Source organism: Molossus molossus, unplaced genomic scaffold, assembly GCF_014108415.1.
Source record: "Molossus molossus isolate mMolMol1 unplaced genomic scaffold, mMolMol1.p scaffold_m16_p_9, whole genome shotgun sequence".
Taxonomy (NCBI): Eukaryota; Metazoa; Chordata; class Mammalia; order Chiroptera; family Molossidae; genus Molossus; species Molossus molossus.
The window spans coordinates 101031270-101052651 of NW_023425403.1; the positions used below are offsets into that span (position 1 = coordinate 101031270).

General features: G+C 37.3%; 1 protein-coding gene across 1 annotated transcript in view; it reads left to right on the forward strand.

The window, feature by feature from the left end:
• Positions 1-20727, forward strand: part of LRRC63 (leucine rich repeat containing 63) — a 127751-nt gene extending 107024 nt beyond the window's left edge. The window contains 3 exon segments of the mRNA XM_036249811.1: positions 5519-5602; positions 8184-8423; positions 20514-20727. Of these exon segments, the coding sequence (XP_036105704.1) occupies positions 5519-5602; positions 8184-8423; positions 20514-20727 (538 nt within the window).
• Positions 20728-21382: the final 655 nt, after the last annotated feature.

Here is a 21382-nt window from a genome sequence, read left to right on the forward strand (position 1 = left end):
TGGACACTTGAGTTGTTTCCAGATCTTAACTATTGTAAATAGTGCTGCTATGAACATAGAGGTAAATATATTCTTTGATTGGTGTTTCAGGCTTCTTAGGGTATATTCCTAGAAGTGGAATCACTGGGTCAAATGGCATTTCAATTTTTTTTTCCTTGGAAAAGGGTGTATTTTTATTTTTTATTATTATTATTATTTTTAAAATCTTTATTGTTGGATGTAAAATGTATTACAGATGTTCCACATTTTTCCCCAATTGACCCCCTCCTCCCCACTCCCGCCCCCCTTCCACCTTTTCCCACACTATTGTCTGTGTCCATTGGTTATGCATATAAGTTCTTTGGTTTATTCCCCCACCCCCCAACCCCTTTCCCTTTGAGGTTTGTCAGTCTAGCAATGAATTTGTTCTTCTTAATCCCTTGACCTTTTTCACCCATTCCCCTAACCCCCCTCACAACTGGCAACCAACAAAATGTTCTCTGTATCTATGAGAATGTTTCTGTTCTTCCTGTTCATTTTGTTTGTAGATTCCATTGTTGATAGATATGCATTCATTGCCATTTTGTTTGTTCATACATTTTATCTTTTTCTTCAAAAAGACCCTTCATCATTTCATATAATAACGGTTTGGTAGTGATGAACTCCTTTAACTTTTTCTGGTCTGGGAAAGTTTTTATATGTCCATCAGTTCTAAATGACAGCCCTGGCCGGTTTGGCTCAGCGGTTAGAGCATCAGCCTGCGGTCCCGAGAGACCCGGGTTCGATTCCCGCTAAGGGCATGTGCCTTGGTTGCAGTTTGTCCCTGGCCCTGGTTGGTTGTGCGGGTGGCAGCCACTCGATGTGTCCCTTTCACGTCGATGTTTCTCTCTCTCTCTCTCTTCCTCGCTCTCCCTCCCACTCTGCCTGAACAAAAACTGTCCTCGGTGAGGATAAAAAAAAAAAAAAAAAAATTCTAAATGACAGCTTTGCAGGATAGAGTAATCTTGGTTGTAGGTTCTTGCTTTTCATCACTCTGAATATTTCTTGCCACTCCCTTCTGGCCTGCAAAGTTTCTTTTGAGAAATCAGCTGACAGCCTTATAGGAACTCCCTTGTAGGTAACTAGCTGCCTTTCTTTTGCTGCTTTTAAGATTCTCTCTTTGTCTTGAACCTTTTGCATTTTGATGATGATGTGTCTTGGTATGGGCCTCTTGGGGTTCATCTTGTTTGGGACTCTCTGTGCTTCCTGGACTTGTATGTCTGTTTCCTTCACCAAGTTAGGAAAGTTTTTTGCCATTATTGTTTCAAACAGGCTTTCTATTTCTTGTTCTCGCTCTTCTCCTTCGGGCACCCCCAAGATGCAAATGTTGGCACGCTTGAAGTTGTCCCAGAGGCGCCTTACACTATCCTCATTTTTTTGGATTCTTTTTTCTTTTTGCTGTTCTGATTGGGCATTTTTTGCTTCCTTATATTCCAAATCAATGGTTTGCTCCTTGGATTTACGTACTCTATTATTGAAGCTGTGTAAATTATTCTTTATTTCAGTTAATGCCTCCTTCAATTCTAACTGTGTATCCATGATTTCTAACTGGTCCTTTTTTATGCTCTTGAGGCCCTCCCTAAGTTCACTGAGGTTCTCACTAAGTTCATTGAGCATCCTTATAAGCAGTATTTTGAACTCAGTATCTGTTAGGTTGCTTGTCTCCATTTTGCTTAGTTCTTTTCTTGGGGTTTTGTTCTGTTCTTTCATTTGGGACCTGTTTCTTTGTCTCCTCATTTTGGCTGCCTCCCTGTGTTTGTTTCTGTGTATTACTTAATGAGAGGTAAGGGGCTCACTGAGACCAGATGCTGCTCGTTTGAAAGAATTTAGGAAAAACCTGAATCAGGATCCAAGACAGGCCAATCCTATGGTTAAGCAAGTGGCAACAGCTTGGGTGGGCCTGAAAGTTGGGTGGGGCGGGGCGGGGCCTCAGGGAGTCACCAGGGCAGGGAGTCACCAGTGTGAGCCAGGTTGCTGGAGTCCCAGATATGGTGACTGTCTTCCGCCCCCGGGAAGGGCTCACCAAAGGAACAAAGGCCTCTTACAGCACGTTTGTCCCCGAGAAAGCCCCCTCTCCAGCCCTCACTCCAGTGCCAAACAGCTCCGTTCTTCCCTGTATGTCTCTGGCGCCCCTCGAGCTGCCTCCCCTCCAAGCTTAGAGGGAGAGAGTCCGATAAGTCCGTGCGCGGGCCCTTTAGGCAGCTGCCTGGGGCTCCAGCTGCTTCAGCTTCCCTGAGCCTCAGTTCCCGCTGGTTTTTCCAGCCAGAGTTATGGGGACTTCTCTTCCTGGCACTGGAACCCTGAGCGGGGCACCTGGTGTGGGACGGGGACCCCTCAGTCCTCAGGAAGGACCTTCCCAGCTGAGGGAGCCTCCTGATTTTTATCCGCCACACGTGGGTGTGGGACCAGCCGTCTCGCCGCCGCCCCTTGCATCGCCGCCCCTCCTACCAGTCTGGATGTGGCTGCGGCTTTAATTTAATAGTTGTAGGACTTCCATTCAGCTTGATTTCAGGCGGTTTTGAATGATGGTTGTTCTGTAGTTTAGTTGTAACTTTGATGTGGTTGTGGGAGGACGCGATACCGCGTTTACCTACGCCGCCATCTTGACCGGAAGTCCTGGCATTTCAATTTTTAACTTTTTGAGGTAACACCATAGTGTTTTCCATAGTGGCTGCATTCTTAACAGCAGTGTGCTAGAGTCCCCTTCTCTTCACACCCTCACTAACACTTGTTGTTTGATGATTTCTTGATGGTGACCATTCTGACAGGTGTGAGGTGATACCTCATAGTTGGTTTAATTTGCACCTCTCTGATGATTAGTGATGTTGAGCATTTCTTCATATGTCTCTTGGCTATTTGCATGTCCTTTTTGAAGAGGTGTCTATTTAGGTCCTCTGCCCATTTTTAAATTGGGTTCTTTGTTTTCCTTTAGTTGAGTTGTATGAGCACTCTATATATTTTGGAAATTAACTTCTTATCTGATGCATCATTGGCGATTATGGTCTCCCATATAGTGGGATCCCTTTTCATTTTGATGGTTGTTTCTTTTGCTGTGCAGAAGCTTTTGAGTTTGATGTAGTCTAATGTGTTCATTTTCTCCTTTGTTTCTGCTGCCTTATGTGTTGTATCAGTGAAAATTCTGCAGGGTATGATGTCTGAAATTTTGCTGCCTACATTTTCTTCTAGGATTTTTATGGATTCAGGAGTTGCATTTAAGTCTTTTATCCATTTTGAGTTTATTCTCATGTATGGTGTAAATTGGTGTTCAAGTTTCATTCTTTTGCAAGCAGCTGTTCAGTTTTCCCAACACCATTTATTGAAGAGACTGTATGCTCTTGCTACCTTTGTTAAATATTAATTGAGCATATTGTCTTGGGTCAATTTCTGGGTTCTCTGTTCTGTTCCATTGATCTATCTGCACAAGAATAGGCAGGTAGATTTATGTGGTTTCTTTTTTTTTTTTAATCCTCACCCGAGGACATTTTTCCATTTTTTGTTCAGATACAGTGGAAGGGAGAAAGAGGAAAAGAGAGAGAGAAACATCGACGTGAAAGGGACACATCGAGCGGCTGCCACCCACAAGACCAACCAGGGCCGGGGACAAACTGCAACCGAGGCATGCGCCCCCAGCGGGAACTGAATCCGGGTCTCTCTGGACCGCAGGCCGATGCTCTAACCACTGAGCCAAACTGGCCAGGGCATGTGGTTTCTTAATAAGCTTCTCAATGCTGCCTATAATTTCTATCACAGTTAACAGGAATTATCATCAGTGGTGAAACCCTGGACACACTAGTTTGCCAGTCCTGAAGTGATAAGGGAAGACAAAATGGTTTTTAAAACTTCCTGAGGCAAGGAAATAAAATAACATAATTTTGAATTGAAAAATAAAGCAGGTGGTGTCAATATTTTCTTTATAGAGGTGATAAGAAATCTGAGATGACCACTAAGTTGAAGAGGCATTTCTTTTGCTTTTCTATTCAATCTCATTAATTTCTCAGAGCAAATAATTTTAAATTAACTAGGGTCACAATTCCTTTTATTCAATGGTAGTTTACTAAGCACTTATGATGTACTACGTGCTGTGCAAGACCTTGGTGATACTAAAATGCAAAATTGAATCATTGGCCTTCAGAACTTTCTAGTTTAGAAGAGAGACATTCATTATCCACTGTGTTAAGTTCTATGACTGACATAAAGAGAGAAACAGAAGAGGCTGCTCATGCAGACTGAAGATTTGGGAAGTTACTTGGAGAAGGTGATATCTGAGCTAAGACTTTAAAAATGAAGACATTGATTGAAGAGTCAGGTTTGGGGCAATTGCATTTAATATTTGGAAATATGTGAGAACTGGATAATTCAGGGAATTTTAGCAAATAAAGGCTGGATCATAGGTGAATGTGGTGGAGTGGGACAAGTAGTCTGGGGCCAGGTCATGTGGACCATTATATGTCACACCAAGACAGCAGGAAGTTAATGACGTATTATGCTAATATTGCTTTAGTTAATATTTATGCAAGTAAATTTTCATCTTTTATTTATGTGGAAAATGGGAAGGTATTTGAGAACAGCATATACAAAGCAGGAATATTTACTAGGGATTTTGATAAATGTTGTAATTAGCCCTTAAATTGCAGTCTTCAAGAAGCAAGTGCCATTCCCAAACCTCAAGAGACAGGGTTCTCTGTATTACAGTTTTTGTGTTTTCTGGTTCTTCTTTTTGTAACATGCTTAGCTTAATGGAAATGAAGACCAAAGATATTTCACTATGAAAATTGTAATGCAACTGCACTGGGTTGCATAGTGTCTCTCAAAAATTCATGTCAATGCGGAACCTCAGAATGTGACCTTATTAGGAAATAGGGATCTTTGCAGATGTAATAAACTAAGTTAATATGAGGTTATTGATTAGGGTGGGCTCCAAATAAAATTAATTGAATCATTACAAGAAGAAAATATGCAGACAAAGGCAGAGATTGGAGTTATGCTGTCACAAACCAAGGAACACCAATGATTGCTGGCAGCCACCAGAAATGAGGAGAGAAGAAAGGGACAGTTTTCTCTTGCCTCCAGAAGGAACTAACCCTTCCAACAACTTGATTTCAAACTTCTGGCCTCATGAACTGAGAGAGAATACATTTCTATTGTTTTAAACCACTCAGATTGTGGTAATTTGTTATTTCAGCCCTAGTAAATAGATACAGCAACCCAAAAAATATGTATATCTAAATGTTGTTAGGAATTTCTCAGGTGACTTTTTTTAGATGGTACTTTATTCCAAATATTTCAAACCAGTGTTGATGGATGGATGAGTAAGTTTTAGGAAATAATCTTATAATTATACTATCTATAATATAAAAAAGTCTGTATAAATTGCAAGATCTTAGAAAATATTAGTTTCCCTCTACTTCTACCTACTTACTCAAGTATTTAATTCTTATTTATGCCTAGTCATAACAAATAAATAATAATTTTTACAATTTATTTTCTCTTTCTTTTTAAGGTTATTTTCTTTGTCCCACCTTGAGGAACTTGATATTTCCTACAATAGTATTGCTTCTATTCCACAAGAAATCCAGAAACTCAGGTATTTTGGACGTAGTAAGAACACACAAAATCATATCCCCATAAAGGGTATATTTGGTGATGATTTGATTTTAAAAAATTAGTTAATTCATTTATTTAATAACTATCAAATGTATGTGAAGCATAAAGTTTACCAAAACATAATTTGAATGACTTGTGTACAGTATTTTTGGAACATAACATTTTCAGTAAGCATTTAAAGGATAATACTGATGATCACTTAATAGACTGACAAGCTACTTTTGTCCATTTTTTCATATGTGCCCCTGTAGTTCTTATCAGTTTTATTTGATTTTTTGTAAGGAGATAGATATACACCAAATGTTAATAATACACGATGTAATTTTAATGTTAAGCTCTAATTTTTTGTCTATGTCCTTCTCAGTCAGTACCATACTATTTTGAGTATGACTTTCGAATAAATTTTAATAACTATTAGGAAGATTAGATTTCAAGAATTGTCTCATAACTATTCTCTTTAGATCATGATCTTGAAGATATTTTATATAATGCCAAGGCCCTCCTTACCCCAAACACATAAATACAACATTGGGATTTTAATTCAAATTGCCTTGAATGTACGTATACCTTTTGAAGAATTCACATTTATAGTGATAATAAATATTTTTGTCCTAAAACATAGTATATTTTTTTTATTTGTTCAGGTCTTATGTTCTTAATAAGAATTTATGACTCATTTCATATAAATCCTTTATCTTTCTTACTAACCATTCTAAGTATTTTATATATATGTTTCTATAAATCATGGTATCAGGTCTGTTTTTCTTGGAATTCAGTAAACTCTTCTAATGAGCCAGGTCAAACATTTTTTTTGTTAGGAAATATGTTTAATTATTGCTTCTCCTCTTCCATCTGTTTTATTTTCTTTTCTTGAAACATCTATTTTATTTTAGATCACCTGGCTCTATCTTCCATGATACCTACATTTTTTTCATTATTATTTTTTAAAATGTTTTTGCTATGTTTCAGTTATTTTTTTCTACTTTTTCTTTGCCTCTAACTCAGATCTCTATGAATACCATTTTCTTCTTCAGTTTGTCCACCTAATTTTTTTAGTTTTAAAAATAATGTATTTTGATTCAAGAATATCTGTATGTGTGTAGATATATGTATGTGTATGTATATTTCAATCTTATTGTTTCTCCTGCCCCAACTTCTTATCTGTCTCCACAGAGAGATAAATATAGAAGTGCTTGCCTTAGGTAAATGATTTTGTGTGTTTTGTTTTGTTTTCCTCTTCTGGTTGCTCTGTCTTCTGCTTAGGTTGATAGCAGTCTCAGAGGACCATTCAGAGCACTGAGTGTTAGTGGTAGAGCAGGAGGAGTTTTCTATGCTACCCAGGTTAACCTTAAAACTAGTTAGCCTACTGAACATCCCCAAAACTCATCGAGAGAAATGGTGTACCCATATTGGTGGAACCTCTAAGATAAACCAACACAGGAAAGACAGCCTCACTCATGGTTGTTCTGGGGATTCTCGGTGGCATTTCCTTAGAGCGTACCATACTTATTCTGATTGTCCATAGGACTCTGCTTTTGACCCCAAGGTTGTGTTTGCTATAGAGGAAAAATGACCATGCCAGTCCCTCCTCTGGGACCAAAACAGAGCTAGGGTCTGACTCACCCTGTCTAGACAGTGAGAAGTACAGTAGTCAAACTGTGATGGAGGGATGAAGCTAGCTGAGGTACCATCTTCTTAGCCTCATTGTCTTAAATAATGTCTTTGACCATTATCAGCAGGAATCATAATTAAAGAACTTAAATTGTGTGTATAAGAGATGTGAAACTAGACTGCAAATGAGAATGATAGGCCTCTAGCTGCTTATCACCTAAAGTCTTTTTTTTTTTTAATCTAAACTGGTTATATTAATGTCTTCACTCCTAATACATTTCAGAAGTTGGACCAGCTTTTGCTTTGATTTTTATATATCCTTCATGAACAGATACTTTTCTGACAGTTTCCAGCACTAGTTAGAAAGGAGATAAGTCACTGTAGAAATCATTTGTAAGTAGCTAAAAAATGAGAAAATCAGTGATGTTCGGTCCCTTTGGATAAAAGATGAAGGGTTTTCTGAAGCAATTGATACAGTAAAAACCAAGAGGTGATAAAAAGTCAAAACACAACGTAGCACACAATACATTTTGATAATGTTAATTTCACTTTTTTGATTGCGTTTAAGTGAAAAATATGTGTTGAAGTTCAATTTGTCTATGAAAATAAATTCTTTGTATCATAAATTATATTTTATGTAATACAACATTCATTCATCTTACTTTGTTTGTGATTATTAATTCTTTTTGTGTAGTATGTTGCATATTGCAAAGACCCAAAATACAAGCGTAATTCTACTATTCACACAAATGGATTTTTTTTTGCAGCATAATATATTGGTTCAATTGCTTTTTAAGATAACTTTCTTGATTCTAAGGAAGTACTTAAAACACCTACATTTTATCATTATAAAGTTTTATACTAATTTTAAGGAAAATTTGGACAGAATTTTACTTCAGTATTATAAATTGCATAAGAGCCTTTTAAAGAATATTTTTTTCTATTTGCAGATCACTTAAAAAATTGGTTGTTGATGGGAATGACCTGACATCTTTTCCATCTGGAATTTTGAAGCTTAACCTGAAAAAAATCCTATTTGAAAATACTTTCACTCATCCTTGTCTTTGGAAAGAGAATTCTTTGAATAGTCCACAGCGTCTTGTTCAACTTACTTCTTTGTTCTTTTTAAAAAATAATCTACATACATATTATGATGTGATCCCAGTGGAAATTCAAATGTTACTAAACTGGTAAGAAAATTCTGAAACTCATTTAACCAAAATGCACTTTTAAGCATTCAAAATGTTCTTTATTACAGGCTCACATAATAATTTTACTATGAACACACACACACACACACTTCACATCACATACCACATATCAAAACATGCACACGATTCTTTTTCTTTTTGAAAGACCAGTATTTTTAAAATATGTTTTTATTGATTATTTTAGAGAGAGAGGAAGGGAGAGAGAGAGAGAAACATCAATGTGAGAGACAAACATCAATCGGCTGCCTCCTGCACACATCCTACTGGGGATCTAGCCCAGCATGTGCCCTGACTGGGAATAGTCCATGGGAGGATGCTCCATGTACCAAGCCACACCGGCCGGACTACACACAATTCTTTAAATTGCTCCTTCTGGCTCTTCAGCATAATAAAATAGTCTGAATTCAGCCCATCTCCTAACAGTCCAAAGTTATAACTTAAATCTAATGTGAGATACAGATTGCTAAGGTGTAGCTGGCAATAACTACACAGTTGTAGTATAAATCTTTTCTATGAATCACTACAGACATAAAGTGTATTCTTAAAAAAAAGATTAATTACTCTCAGGCACACTATGCACTATCCAAGAAAATGCTTTACTCTATTCATTTTTTTAAATTTAATTATTTATTTTTGTTACAGATGTTTCTCCTTTTTCCCCCATTGACACCCTTCTCCCCCTCCCTTCTCGCCCTGTCCCCAGCTTTGTTATCCATGTCCATTGGTTATGCATACATGCATATAAGTTCTGTAGTTTATCTCTCCCCCCTGACCCACTCTCCTGGGGATTGTCAGTCTGTACCCCACTTCTACATATCTGGGACTACCCTGTTCTTCAGACTGTTGTGTTCATTATATTCTACAAATAAGTGAGGTCATGTGATATTTGCCTTTCTCTGCTTGGCTTGTTTCACTTATGATACTACTCCAGGTCCCTCCATGTTGTCTCAAAAAATAAGAGATCTTTCTTTCTTTTTTTTTTTTATCCTCACCCGAGGACATTTTTCCATTTTTTGTTCAGGTAGAGTGGGAGGGTGAGAGAGGAACAAAGAGAGAGAGAGAAACATCGATGTGAAAGGAACACATTGAGTGGCTGCCACCCGCACAACCGACCAGGGCTGGGGACAAACTGCAACCGAGGTACGTGCCCTTAGCGGGAACCGAACCCGGGTCTCTCAGGACCACAGGCCGACGCTCTAACCGCTGAACCAAACTGGCCAGGGCGAGATCTTTCTTTCTTACACCTACATAGTATACTATTGTGTATATGTACACAGCTTTGTTATCCACTTGTCTACTGGTGGACACTCGAGCTGTTTCCAGATTTTAGCTGTTGCAAATAGTGCTGTTATGAATATAGGGGTACATATATTCTTTCTGATCAGTGTTTCAGGCTTCTTAGGGTATATTCCTGGAAGTGGGATCACTGGGTCAAATGGCAGTTCAATTCTTAATTTTTTGAGGTAACACCATATTATTTTCCATAGAGGCTGCACGAGACTACATTCCCACTAGCAGTGTACTAGAGTCCCCTTCTCTCCACACTCTTGCCAACATTTGTTTTTTGATGATTTGTTGATGGCTGCCATTCTGACAGGTGTGAGGCAATACCTCATTATTGATTTAATTTGCATCTGTTGATTAATGACATTGAGCATTTCTTTATATGTCTCTTGGCCATTTCCATGTTCTTTTTGGAGAGGTGTTTATTTAGTTCCTCTGCCCATTTTTGAATTGGGTTCTTTATCCTCCTTTTGTTGAGTTGTATAAGCACTCTATATATTTTGGAAATTAACCCCTTATCTGACGTATCACTGGCAATTATGCTCCCCCATACTGTGGGTTCCCTTTCCATTTTGATGGTTGTTTCTTTTGCTGTGCAGAAGCTTTGAGTTTCATGTAGTCCCATGTGTTCATTTTTTCCTTTGTTTCTGTTGCCTTAGGTGATGTATCAGTGAAAATTCTGCTGCATATGATATCTGAAATTTTGTTGCCTACATTTTCTTCTAGGATTTTTATGAATTCACGAGTCACATTTAAGTCTTTTATCTGTTTTGAGTTTATTCTTGTGTATGGTATAAGTTGATGGTCTAGTTTCATTTTTTACATGTAGCTGTCCAATTTTCCCAACACCATTTATTAAAGAGGCTGTCCTTACTCCACTGTATGCTCTTGCCACCTTTGTCTAATATTAAATGAGCAGTGTTTTGGGTCAATTTCTGGATTCTCTGTTCTATTTCATTGATCTATGTGCCTGTTCTTCTGCCATTACCAGGCTGTTTTGATTACAGTGGCTTTGTAGTATAACCTTATATCTGGTCCTGTGATCCTGCCTACTTCATTCTTCTTTTTCAAGATTGCTGTGGCTATTGGGGGTCTTTTTTGGTTCCATATGACCTTTTGAAGTATTTGTTCTACTTCTGTAAAATATGTCGTTGGTATTTTGATAGGGATTGCATTGAATCTATAGATTGCTTTGGGTAGTATGGACATTTTAATGATGTTAATTCTTCCAATCCATGAACAAGATATGTGCTTTCATTTTTATATATCTTCCTCTGTTTCTGTTTTCAATGACCTGTGGTTTTCTGCAAATAGGTACTTTACTTCTTTGGTTAAGTTTATTCCTAGATATCTCAATTTTTTTTGCTGGAGTGGTAAATGGAATTGTTTTTTTTTTTCTTTTTTTACTTTTCCTTTCTGTGAATTCATCATTGGTGTATAAGAATGCCATCAATTTCTTGACGTTAATTTTGTATCCTGCTACTTTGCCAAATTCATTTATTAAGTTTAGTAGATTTTTGATGGAGTCTTTAGGATTTTCTATGTATAGTATCATGTCATCTGCTAATAATGACAGTTTCACTTCCTCCTTTCCAGTTTGGATCCCTTTTATTTTTTCTTCCTGTCTGATTGCTGTGGCTAAGACTTCCAGTACTATGTTAAATAAGAGTGGCGAATGTGGGCATCCTTGTCTTTTTCTTGTCCTTAAGGGAAATGCTTTTAGTTTTTGTTCATTGAGTATGATGTTGGTTATAGGCTTTTCATATATGGCCTTCATTATGTCAAGATATGATCTTTCTATTCCCAAATTGCTGAGCGTGTTTACCAGAAATGGGTGCTGGATTTTGTCTAATGCTTTTTCAGCCTCTATTGATACGATCATATGATTTTTATCTTTCATTTTGTTTATGTGGTATATTACATTTATTGATTTTTAAATATTGAACCAGACTTGCATCCCTGGGATGAATCCCACTTGGTCATAATGAATGATTTCATTGATGTATTGCTTGACCCGATTTGCTAGTATTTTGTTCAGGTTTTCGGCATCTATGTTCATCAAGTATATTGGCCTGTAGTTTTTCTTCTTTGTAGTGTCTTTTTCTGGTTTTGAAATTAGAATTATGCTGGCCTCATAAAACTAGTTTGAAAGTCTTCCTCCTTCTTGAATTTTTAGGACTAGTATGAGGAGAATAAGTGTTAGTTCTTCTTTGAACGCTCGGTAAAACTCCCCAGTGAAGTTTTCTGGGCCTGGGCTTTTATTTTGGTGGGAGAGTCTTGATTACATCTTCAATTTCCTTAGTTGTTATTGGTCTGTTCAAGTTTTCTATGTCTTTCTGGTTTAGTTTTGGGAGACTATGTGTTTCTAGAAATTTGTCCATTTCGCTTAGATTGTCCATTTTTTGGCCATATAATTGTTCACAATATTTGTTAACAATTCTTTGTATTTCTGTGTTTTGTCAGTTATTCTTTCTCCTCTTTCATTTCTAATTTTGTGTATTTGGGTTTCTCTCTTTGTTGCTTGGTGAGTCTAGCTAAGGGTCCATCAATCTTCTTTATCTTTTCAAATAACCAGCTCTTTGTTTCATTGGTCTTTTTAATTGTTTTTGTTCTCCATGTCACTTATTTCTGCTCTGATATTTACTATTTCCATCTTTCTACTTGCTCTGGGGTTTTCTTTTTGTTTGCTGTCAAGTTCTTTAAGTTGTGTGGTTAGGTAGTCAATCAGAAATTTTTCTTGTTTCTTGAGTTAGGCCTGTAGTGCTATGAACTTCCCTCTCAGAACTGCTTTCACTGCATCCCATAGATTTTGTGTTGTTGTGTCTTCATTTTCATTGGTTTCCAGGAAGTTTTTAATTTCTTCCTTTATCTCCATAGTAACCCATTCATTGTTCAATAACATGCTCTTTAGCCTCCATATGTTCAAATGTCTTTGCATGTTCTTCTTGCAATTGATTTCTAGGTACATGCCATTGTGATCTGAGAAGATGCTTGATATGATTTCAATCTTCTTGAACTTTTAGGGACTTAGTTTGTGCCCTAGCATTTGGCCTATTTTTGAGAATGTCCCATGTGCACTTGAGAAGAATGTGAATTCTGCAGTTTGGCGATGTAATTCTCTGTAGATATATATTAAATCTATTTGCTCTAGTGCTTCATTTAGTGTTTGTGTTTCCTTGCTAATTTTTTGTCTAGATGATCTATCCAGTGATGTCAGCGGGGTGTTGAAGTCCCCTGCTATGATTGTATTGCTGTTGATTTCTCCTTTGAAGTCCTTCAGAAAATTTTTAATGTATTTTGGTGCTCCTCTATTGGGTGCACATATGTTTACCAAGATTATATCTTCCTGTTGGATAGATCCTTTCAATATTATGTAGTCACTTTCTTTGTGTCTAGTTATGGCCTTCATTTTGAAATTTAATTTATCAGATATGAGTATTGCTACCCCAGCTTTTTTGTCCTTTCTGTTTGCTTGGAAGATTCTTTTCTGTCCCTTCACTTTCAACTTATATGTGTCTTTTGTTGAGAGGTGGGTCTCTCGTAAAGAACATATGTGTGAGTCATGCTTTCTTATCCAGTCAGCTACTCTGTGTCCTTTTATTGGAGCATTCAAACCATTTACCTTTAAAGTGATTATTAATATGTACTTATTTCTTGCCATTTTTGTTTCATATGGTTCTATTTTTCTTCCTATTTCTTCTACTAATTACAATAGTCTTTTAACATTTCTTGAAGTGCTGGTTTGGTTGTAATGTATTTCCTTTGTCTTTTTTTTTTTTTTTTTTTTTGCCTAAGAAGCTTTTTATTTGACCTTCTAATTTGAATGCTCGCCTTGCTGGATAGAGTAGTCTTGGATTCAGATCCTTGTTTTTCATGACCTTGATTACATCATGCCATTCCCTTCTGGCCTGTAGTGTTTCTGTTGAGAAGTCAGTGATACCCTTATGAGGGTTCCTTTGTAGGCACCTTTTGGTTATCTCTTGCTTCCTTTAGGATTCTCTCTTTGTCTTTAATTTTTGGCATTTTAATTATTATATGTCTTGGTGTGGGCCTATTTGGGTTCTTCTTCCTTGGGGCTCTCTGTGCTTCTTCAACTTGAATGCCTTCTTCTTTCACCAAGTTAGGAGTTTTCTGTCACTATTTCTTCAAATATATTCTCTAACCCTTGCTCATTTTCGTCTTTGTTGGGGACTCCTGTGATGCAATGTTATTATGTTTCCAGTTGTCCCACTGTTTTCTTAAGCTGTGTTCCTGTTTTTTAATTGTTTTTGTTTGTTTGTTTGTTTGTTTTCTGATTGGTTAATTTTTTTTTTTTTTATCTTGTCTTCTAATTCACTGATTCGGTCCTCAGCTTCCTCTGCTTTGCTGGTTTTTTCTTCCAATGTGTTCTTTATTTCTTCTATGTCATTCTTCATTTCTTCTTGGTGGCTTTTCATTTCCAATTGGTTTATTTTCAATGTTTTTATATCTTTACTAATGGTGTTGATGTCCTTACTCATGCTGTTGAACTTCCTCAAGATCATGGCTCTGAACTCTATCTCTGATAACTTGTTTAACTACATTTCATTTATCTCATCTTCAGTAGAGTTTTCTTGGTCTTTCATTTGGGATTTTTTTCTTTGTTTCACCATTTTCATTGTCTCCAAGGGTTTTGGAACCTGCCAAATTTTCCCTGTGGATGTTGGTGTTCTGCTATTTGTGGCTCCCTCTACTGGGTTTGGATGAGCATGGGAGGGCCCACGTTAAACACCACTGTCAAGTCTTACTTTCCTGGGTAGATTTGCAAGCCCAGAAAAGGTTCAGTTATTCCTCTAGCCTTTTTGCCTGGAGGCTATTAGTCTCAGTTTCTCAGGGCCTTGGAATGTAGCCTACTGGGATTCTGCTTAAGAGAATTTCCAGAGGGTAGTACAGATGCTGGTTGTTAATGAACCTCAATTTGTATTTCTTTGCCTCACCTAAAAGGGGTTGAACCTCTGAGGGCTGGGCTACTGGTTTTCCCTACAGCTCTGGGAAGGAGCATGCTGGCCACTGACCTTTGTGGCTGTGACTCTGCGAAAACTCTGAGCGCCCTCCAAATCCCGGGTGTCCCCACACAGTTCCAGTCCAATCTGCCCTCCCTCTGCTGGAGCTCACGGTTAATGGCTGTAGCCAATTCAGTGCTCTGTTCTGGCCCTCTGTACTGTGTAGTAGGCTTGGGACTTTGAACCCAACAGCTCTGCTCACAGCTAAGACAGCTACTGTTTGTGGGCTTCCAGTCTGCCACCCTCTCTCACTTCCACAATCCTACCAGTATTGATTCAGTGTCCCATAATTATATGGTCCTTTCCTGCTGCTTTTCTGTTGCTTTTTTCCATGATTTGTCTTTATTTTAGTTGTAATTTCTGTTTGGTCCTGGGAGATTGTCTCTGTAGCTTCCATTCACTCCACTGCCATTTCCCGTCCTCCCTGCTTTACTCTATTCTAACTTCTTAGAGACCAGGAACAGAGAAGATGTATATAGAGCAACTTCTTTTACTCCAAGATTAATGGCCATTGTGAGAATCATTGCCTAATTTCAGGACTAGGATTCTTAAACCCCACACATTTTCAGTCTACTCAGATTTATCTCATTTCCTTCAAATGATCTAAAACTATTTTTACTGCCGTACTGATCATTAGTGCTTGTATTATTGATTTAATAAATATTTGTTGTATGCCTAGGTGAAATAGTTTCTCAAAAGTATATAAATTACCAATATTGACTCAATAAAAGCAGAAAACCTGAACTGATCAGGTACCATTGAAGAAAATATAAAAGGGATTAAGCCACCCGGCCAGTGCGGCTCAGTGGTTGAGCATGGACCCATGTACCAAGAGGACACTGGTTCGATTTCCAGTTAGGGCACATGTCCAGGTTGTGGGCTAAATCCTTAGTTGGGGGGCATACAGGAGGCAGCCAATTGATGTTCTCTCTCATCGATGTTTTTATCTTCCTCTTTCTCTCTCTAACATCAATAAAGAAAGAAAAAAAAAAACTTTGAGGAAAAAAGTGATTAAAAATGTACCAATAAAAACTAACAAGACCCCAAAGTGCCCAATTTTATTATTATTATTTTTTAAATCTTCACCCTAGGATATATTTATTGATTTGGAAGAGAGAGAGAGAGAGAGACATTGACATGAGAGAGACATATCGATTGGTTTCCTCTGTACATGCCCCAACAGGGACCAAACCTGCAACCTAGGTATGTGCCCTGACCCGAAATTGAAACTGGTGTATGGAACAATGCTCTAACCAACTGAGCTACGTGGCTGGCTGGGGCCAAAGTTTCCAGTTTAAATGCATTGAGATGTTAGTGCTATTGATTTGAATGCACATAAGAAAGAAAAATTTCAATTTCAAAAAAATTAAAACCTAACTAGTGAGTGTGGTAACTAGATATGAAACCAAGAGATTTGAATTCACCACAAATGTTTTTTGAGAGAACATTTTCAATTTAGACTTTGAATATTTCAAAACATTTTTTAAAATTTATTTTTATTTTTTAAATGTTTTTATTGATTTTTTAAAAATTATTTTTATTAATTTATTTTTGTTACAGATGTTTCTCCTTTTTCCCCCATTGACTACCTCCTTCCCCACCTCGCCCCATCCCCAGCTTTGTTGTCTATGTCCACTGATTATGCATGCATACATACATGTAAGTTCTGTGGTTTATCTCCTCACACACACACACCCAGCCCCTCTTCTGAGGTTTGTCAGTCTGTATCCTACATCTATGTCTCCAGGTCTATTTTGTTCATCAGTTTTTTTAGTTCATTATATTCCACAAATAAATGAGATTATGTGGTATTTGTCTTTCTCAGATAGGCTTGTTTTGCTTAGCAAAATACTCTCTAGGTCCCTCCATGTCATCTCAAAAAATAAGAGATCTTTCTTTCTTACAGTTGCACAGTGTTCCATTGTGTATATGTATCACAGCTTTGTTATCCACTCATCTACTGATGAACACTTGGGCTGTTTCCAGATCTTAGCTATTGTAAATAGTGCTGCTATGAGCATAGGGGTACATATATTCTTTCTGATTGGTGTTTCAGGCTTCTTAGGATATATTCCTAGAAGTGGGATTATATGGCAGTTAAATTTTTAATTTTTTGAGGTTATACCATAGTGTTTTCCATAGTGGCTGCACCAGTCTGCATTCCCACCAGCAGTGTACTAGAGTTCCCTTTTCTCCACACCCTCGCCAACACTTGTGGTTTGAGGATTTGTTGATGGCAGCCATTCTGGCAGGTTTGAGGTGATACCTCATAGTTGTTTTAATTTGCATCTCTCTGATAATTAGTGACATTGAGCGTTTTTTCATATTCTCTTGGCCATTTGTATGTCCTGTTTGGAGAGGTGTCTACTTAGGTCCTCTGCCCATTTTATAATTGGGTTCTTTGTGTACTTTTGTTGAGTTGTATGAGTACTCTATATATTTTGAAAATTAACCCCTTATCTGATGTATCATTGACAATTATGTTCTCCCATACAGTGGGTTCTCTTTACATTTGGATAAAACACTTAAATGTGACTTGTGAATCCATAAAAATCCTAGAAGAAATTGTAGGAAACAAAATTTCAGACATGACACACAGCAGAAGGCAAGAGAAACAAAGGAAAAATTTAATACATGGACTACATCAGACTAAAAAGCTTCTGCACAGCAAAAGATACAACCATCAAAATGGAAAGGAAATCCACTGTAATGGGAGAGTATAGTTTCCAACAATACAAGACATACAAATGGCCAAGAGGCATGAAAAAATGCTCAACGTCACTAATCATCAGAGAGATGCAAATTAAGGTGACTATGAGGTATCACCTCAAACCTGTCAGAATGGCCGCCATCAACAAATCAGCAAACAACAAGTGCTGGTGAGGGTGTGGAGAAAAGGGGACTCTAGTACACTGCTGGTGGAATGCAGACTGATATAGCCATTATGGAAAACAATATGGTATTTCTTCAAAAAATTAAAAATGGAACTGCCATTTGACCCAGTGATCCCACTTCTAGGAATATATCTTAAGAAGCCTGAAACACCAATCAGAAAGAATATATGTACCCCTGTGTTCATAGCAGCACTATTTACAATAGCTAAGATCTGGAAACAGCCCAAGTGTTCATCAATAGATGAGTGGATAAAAAAGCTGTGTTACCATATATACAGTGGAGCACTATGTAGCCTTAAGAAAGAAAGATCTCTTATCCTTTGAGATGACATGGAGGGACCTGGACAGCCTTATGCTAAGCAAAACAAGCCATTCAGAGAAAGACAAATACCACATGATCTCACTTATCTGTAGAATATAATGAACAAAGTAAGCTGATGACCAAAGTAGACCCAGAGACATAGAAAGGAGTGTGATTCAGACTGACAAACCTCAGAGCTGGGGGGCAGTGGGAAGGGATGAGATAAACCAAAGAACTTATATGCATTTATGTGTAGCCAATGGACATAAACAACAATGCTGGGGGGGGGGGGGGGACCAAGATTGGAAGGAAGGTATCTAGGAGGGAAAAAGGGGAAACATCTGTAACAAAAATAAATTAATAAAAATTGGGGAAAGAAAAGACTCATGAGCAGGTCAGCAACACACACACACACACACACACACACACACACACACACACACAATGAAGAATAAAAATCATGTGGAAAAAAACAAAACAAAACAACAACCCTGAGCAACAGGGTTCAGAGATCTTACACTTTGGCCAATAACATCTGGTGCACCGTACCGCCGTTGGAACAGCAGCTCCCACACTCAGAACCCTTTTCTACCTTCACTTCCTTGGGCTATTCATTTGTATGCTTTATAATAAACTGTAATAGTAAGTACAGCCTTTTCCAGAATTCTGAATTTTTTTAACAAATTATCAAACTTAGTGAAGTGGCATCATTGGAACCCATAAATTTGTAGTCAAGTGGAGACAAGTGTGGATAACCTGAGGACCCCGTACTTGAGACTGAATCTGAAGTGAAGGCAATATTGTAGGACTGATCCCTTAAATGTGTGGAGTTGGGCCCTGGCCAGTTTGGCTCAGTGGTTAGAACGTTGGCCTGTGGTCCAGAGAAACCCGGGTTTGGTTTCTGCGAGGGACCCGTACCTCAGTTGCAGTTTGTCCCTGGTCCTGGTTGGTCATGTGGGTGGCAGCCACTCGATGTTTCCCTTTCACGTCGATGTTTCTCTCTCTCTCTCTCTTCCTCTCTCTCCCTCCCACTCTATCTGAACAAAAACTGGAAAAATATCCTTGGGTGAGGATAAAGAAAAAACAAAAACAAAAACAAAAAAACCCTGTGGAGTTGGGAACTTACTCCAGGTAATTAGTGTCAGAATTTAATTAAATTGACTTTTAGGACATGCAGTTGGTGTTTTCAAATAATTAAAAATTGGTTGCTGTCAGAAGAAACCTTCCACAAATATATAGTTTTCATGTTTTAAATGTCATGTAAATATCACAAAACATGTCATTCTTCAACTTGTATTTTATTCTCAACATTTTTGTGCATTTATCCATTTTGATTTTATATAGCTTTAGTTCATGAATTCCTGTATAGTTTTCCTCAGAATGAATACTCTAATCTATTCATTATATCTCCTGCTGGTGAACACTTGAATTGGTTCCAATTTTATTATTACTAAGAAGTCAGCAATAATAATTTTAAAGCATATCTCCTTATGCAAATTTGCAAGTGTCTCTAGGTTATGGAGTATGTGTATCATCAACTTGTGTAGAAATTGCCAAATTGCTCTCCAAAGTGATCATAACAATTTATATGCTACCAAGAAAGTGTGAGAGTCCCTGATTGTCTCATCCTGACCAAATTTTGTACTGTCTGGATTTTGCATTTTGCCCATCTGATGATTATGAAATGATATTTCTTTGCTATTTTGTTTTGTATTCTCTAATTACTAATTTAATTGAGAAGCTTTACTTGTCAGTGGTCTCTGGATATTCAGATTTCTTCTTCTGTGAATAGTCTGTTAATGTGCCAATGCTAATGTACTAACGGGTTGATGTCTTTTTTAAAAAAATGATTTGTGAACATTTAAAAATATATATGGACACTAATTTTACACTAGCTTATGTTAAACCCTTCATTTTAAAAATAATATATTTATTTTGAATTATAAAATAACACATTTATTATAGAAATTTTTGAAAATACAGAAACACATTGTAAAAAAATTAGAATTGCCAGTAATTACACAGTCCAAGGATAATTGCTGTTTCCCAATTGAGATTTATATATATATATATTTTTATCCTCACCCGAGGACATTTTTCCATTTTTTGTTCAGATAGAGTGGGAGGGAGAGAGAGGAACAGAGGGAGAGAGAGAAACATCGATGTGAAAGGAACACATCGAGTGGCTGCCACCCGCACGACCGACCGGGGCCGGGGACAAACTGCAACCGAGGTATGTGGCCTTAGAGGGAACCGAACCCGGGTCTCTCAGGACCGCAGGCCGACGCTCTAACCGCTGAGCCAAACCGGCCAGGGCGAGATTTATATTTAGAGTGTTTTTCTTTCACTATGAATCTATACTTTTTTATTTTAAAAACAAAACTGTCTTATACATATCTACCAACATTTAATTGTTCATGTGTGTATGTCTTAGCTTTCAATTAGATGGTAAGATCAGTGATGATAAAAGTCATATTTCCTGCTACATTGAGTCTTACACAGCATCAACAAAATGTCTTTTCTTTAAACAAATGTATTAAATATTGATTTAATGTTTCTTCCATTGCAGCACATCCAGATGTGAATGGTGTCAGGGTCCCAAGTTTGGTGAAGGTTACCACGTCATCCAATCCTGCAATGTTTTTGGAGCAATACACCTTCCTGTTATGTTTCATGTCTGTTCTTCTTCCTGCTATAATGAAGTGATTGAAAAGAGTTTTGTTTAGGGTAGTATTCCTTATAAAAGAGTAGCTCTAAATTCTGAGTTGATAAGCATACAATGATCTTTCAATTTCTCTTTAAAAACCATTAAAATTTTTATATATAGTAATTTATTTCTTTGGGACTATAGGTTCTATATGGAAAACATTAGTGCCTTTTCATGTGAACCTTCTTTGTAATCCAGCTCCTTATGAAAGTTTGTGATTGTTAGGGAGTTCTTGCAGAATAACTAGTTAAGAAGGATTAATAAAGATTTTGGGGTATCAATGAAGATCTATAACTTTTCTTTCAGACAATATTTACTATAAAAAGAAAAAAGCGTTAGACTCCTTTGCAAAAAAAGGATTTATCTTAAAACTGGCATTTCACGCATCCATTTAGTAATAAGATAACATTTCAGAGTCATCAGTGGGGTTTGCCTCATTTAGCTTCTAAGTGATGTATCCAAGTTCTCAACATTTGTGCATTTCTGTGGAAATTTATCCAGTGCCAACCATCTCAATTATGGATTACTTTTGGGAATAAAAATTTAGTTCCAGTCCTGTATTTACTTGTTTGAATTCATTACCCAGGATCTTAGAAAACTAGTACAATTTCTCACCCATATTAATGTTCATCTCATAAAACCTGACATCATAGGCTAATGCCAGCATTCAACATATGCACACAGTAGAACTTGTGGCTTTAAGAGTCAGTGTTTGGCAAGAGAAAGGTAAA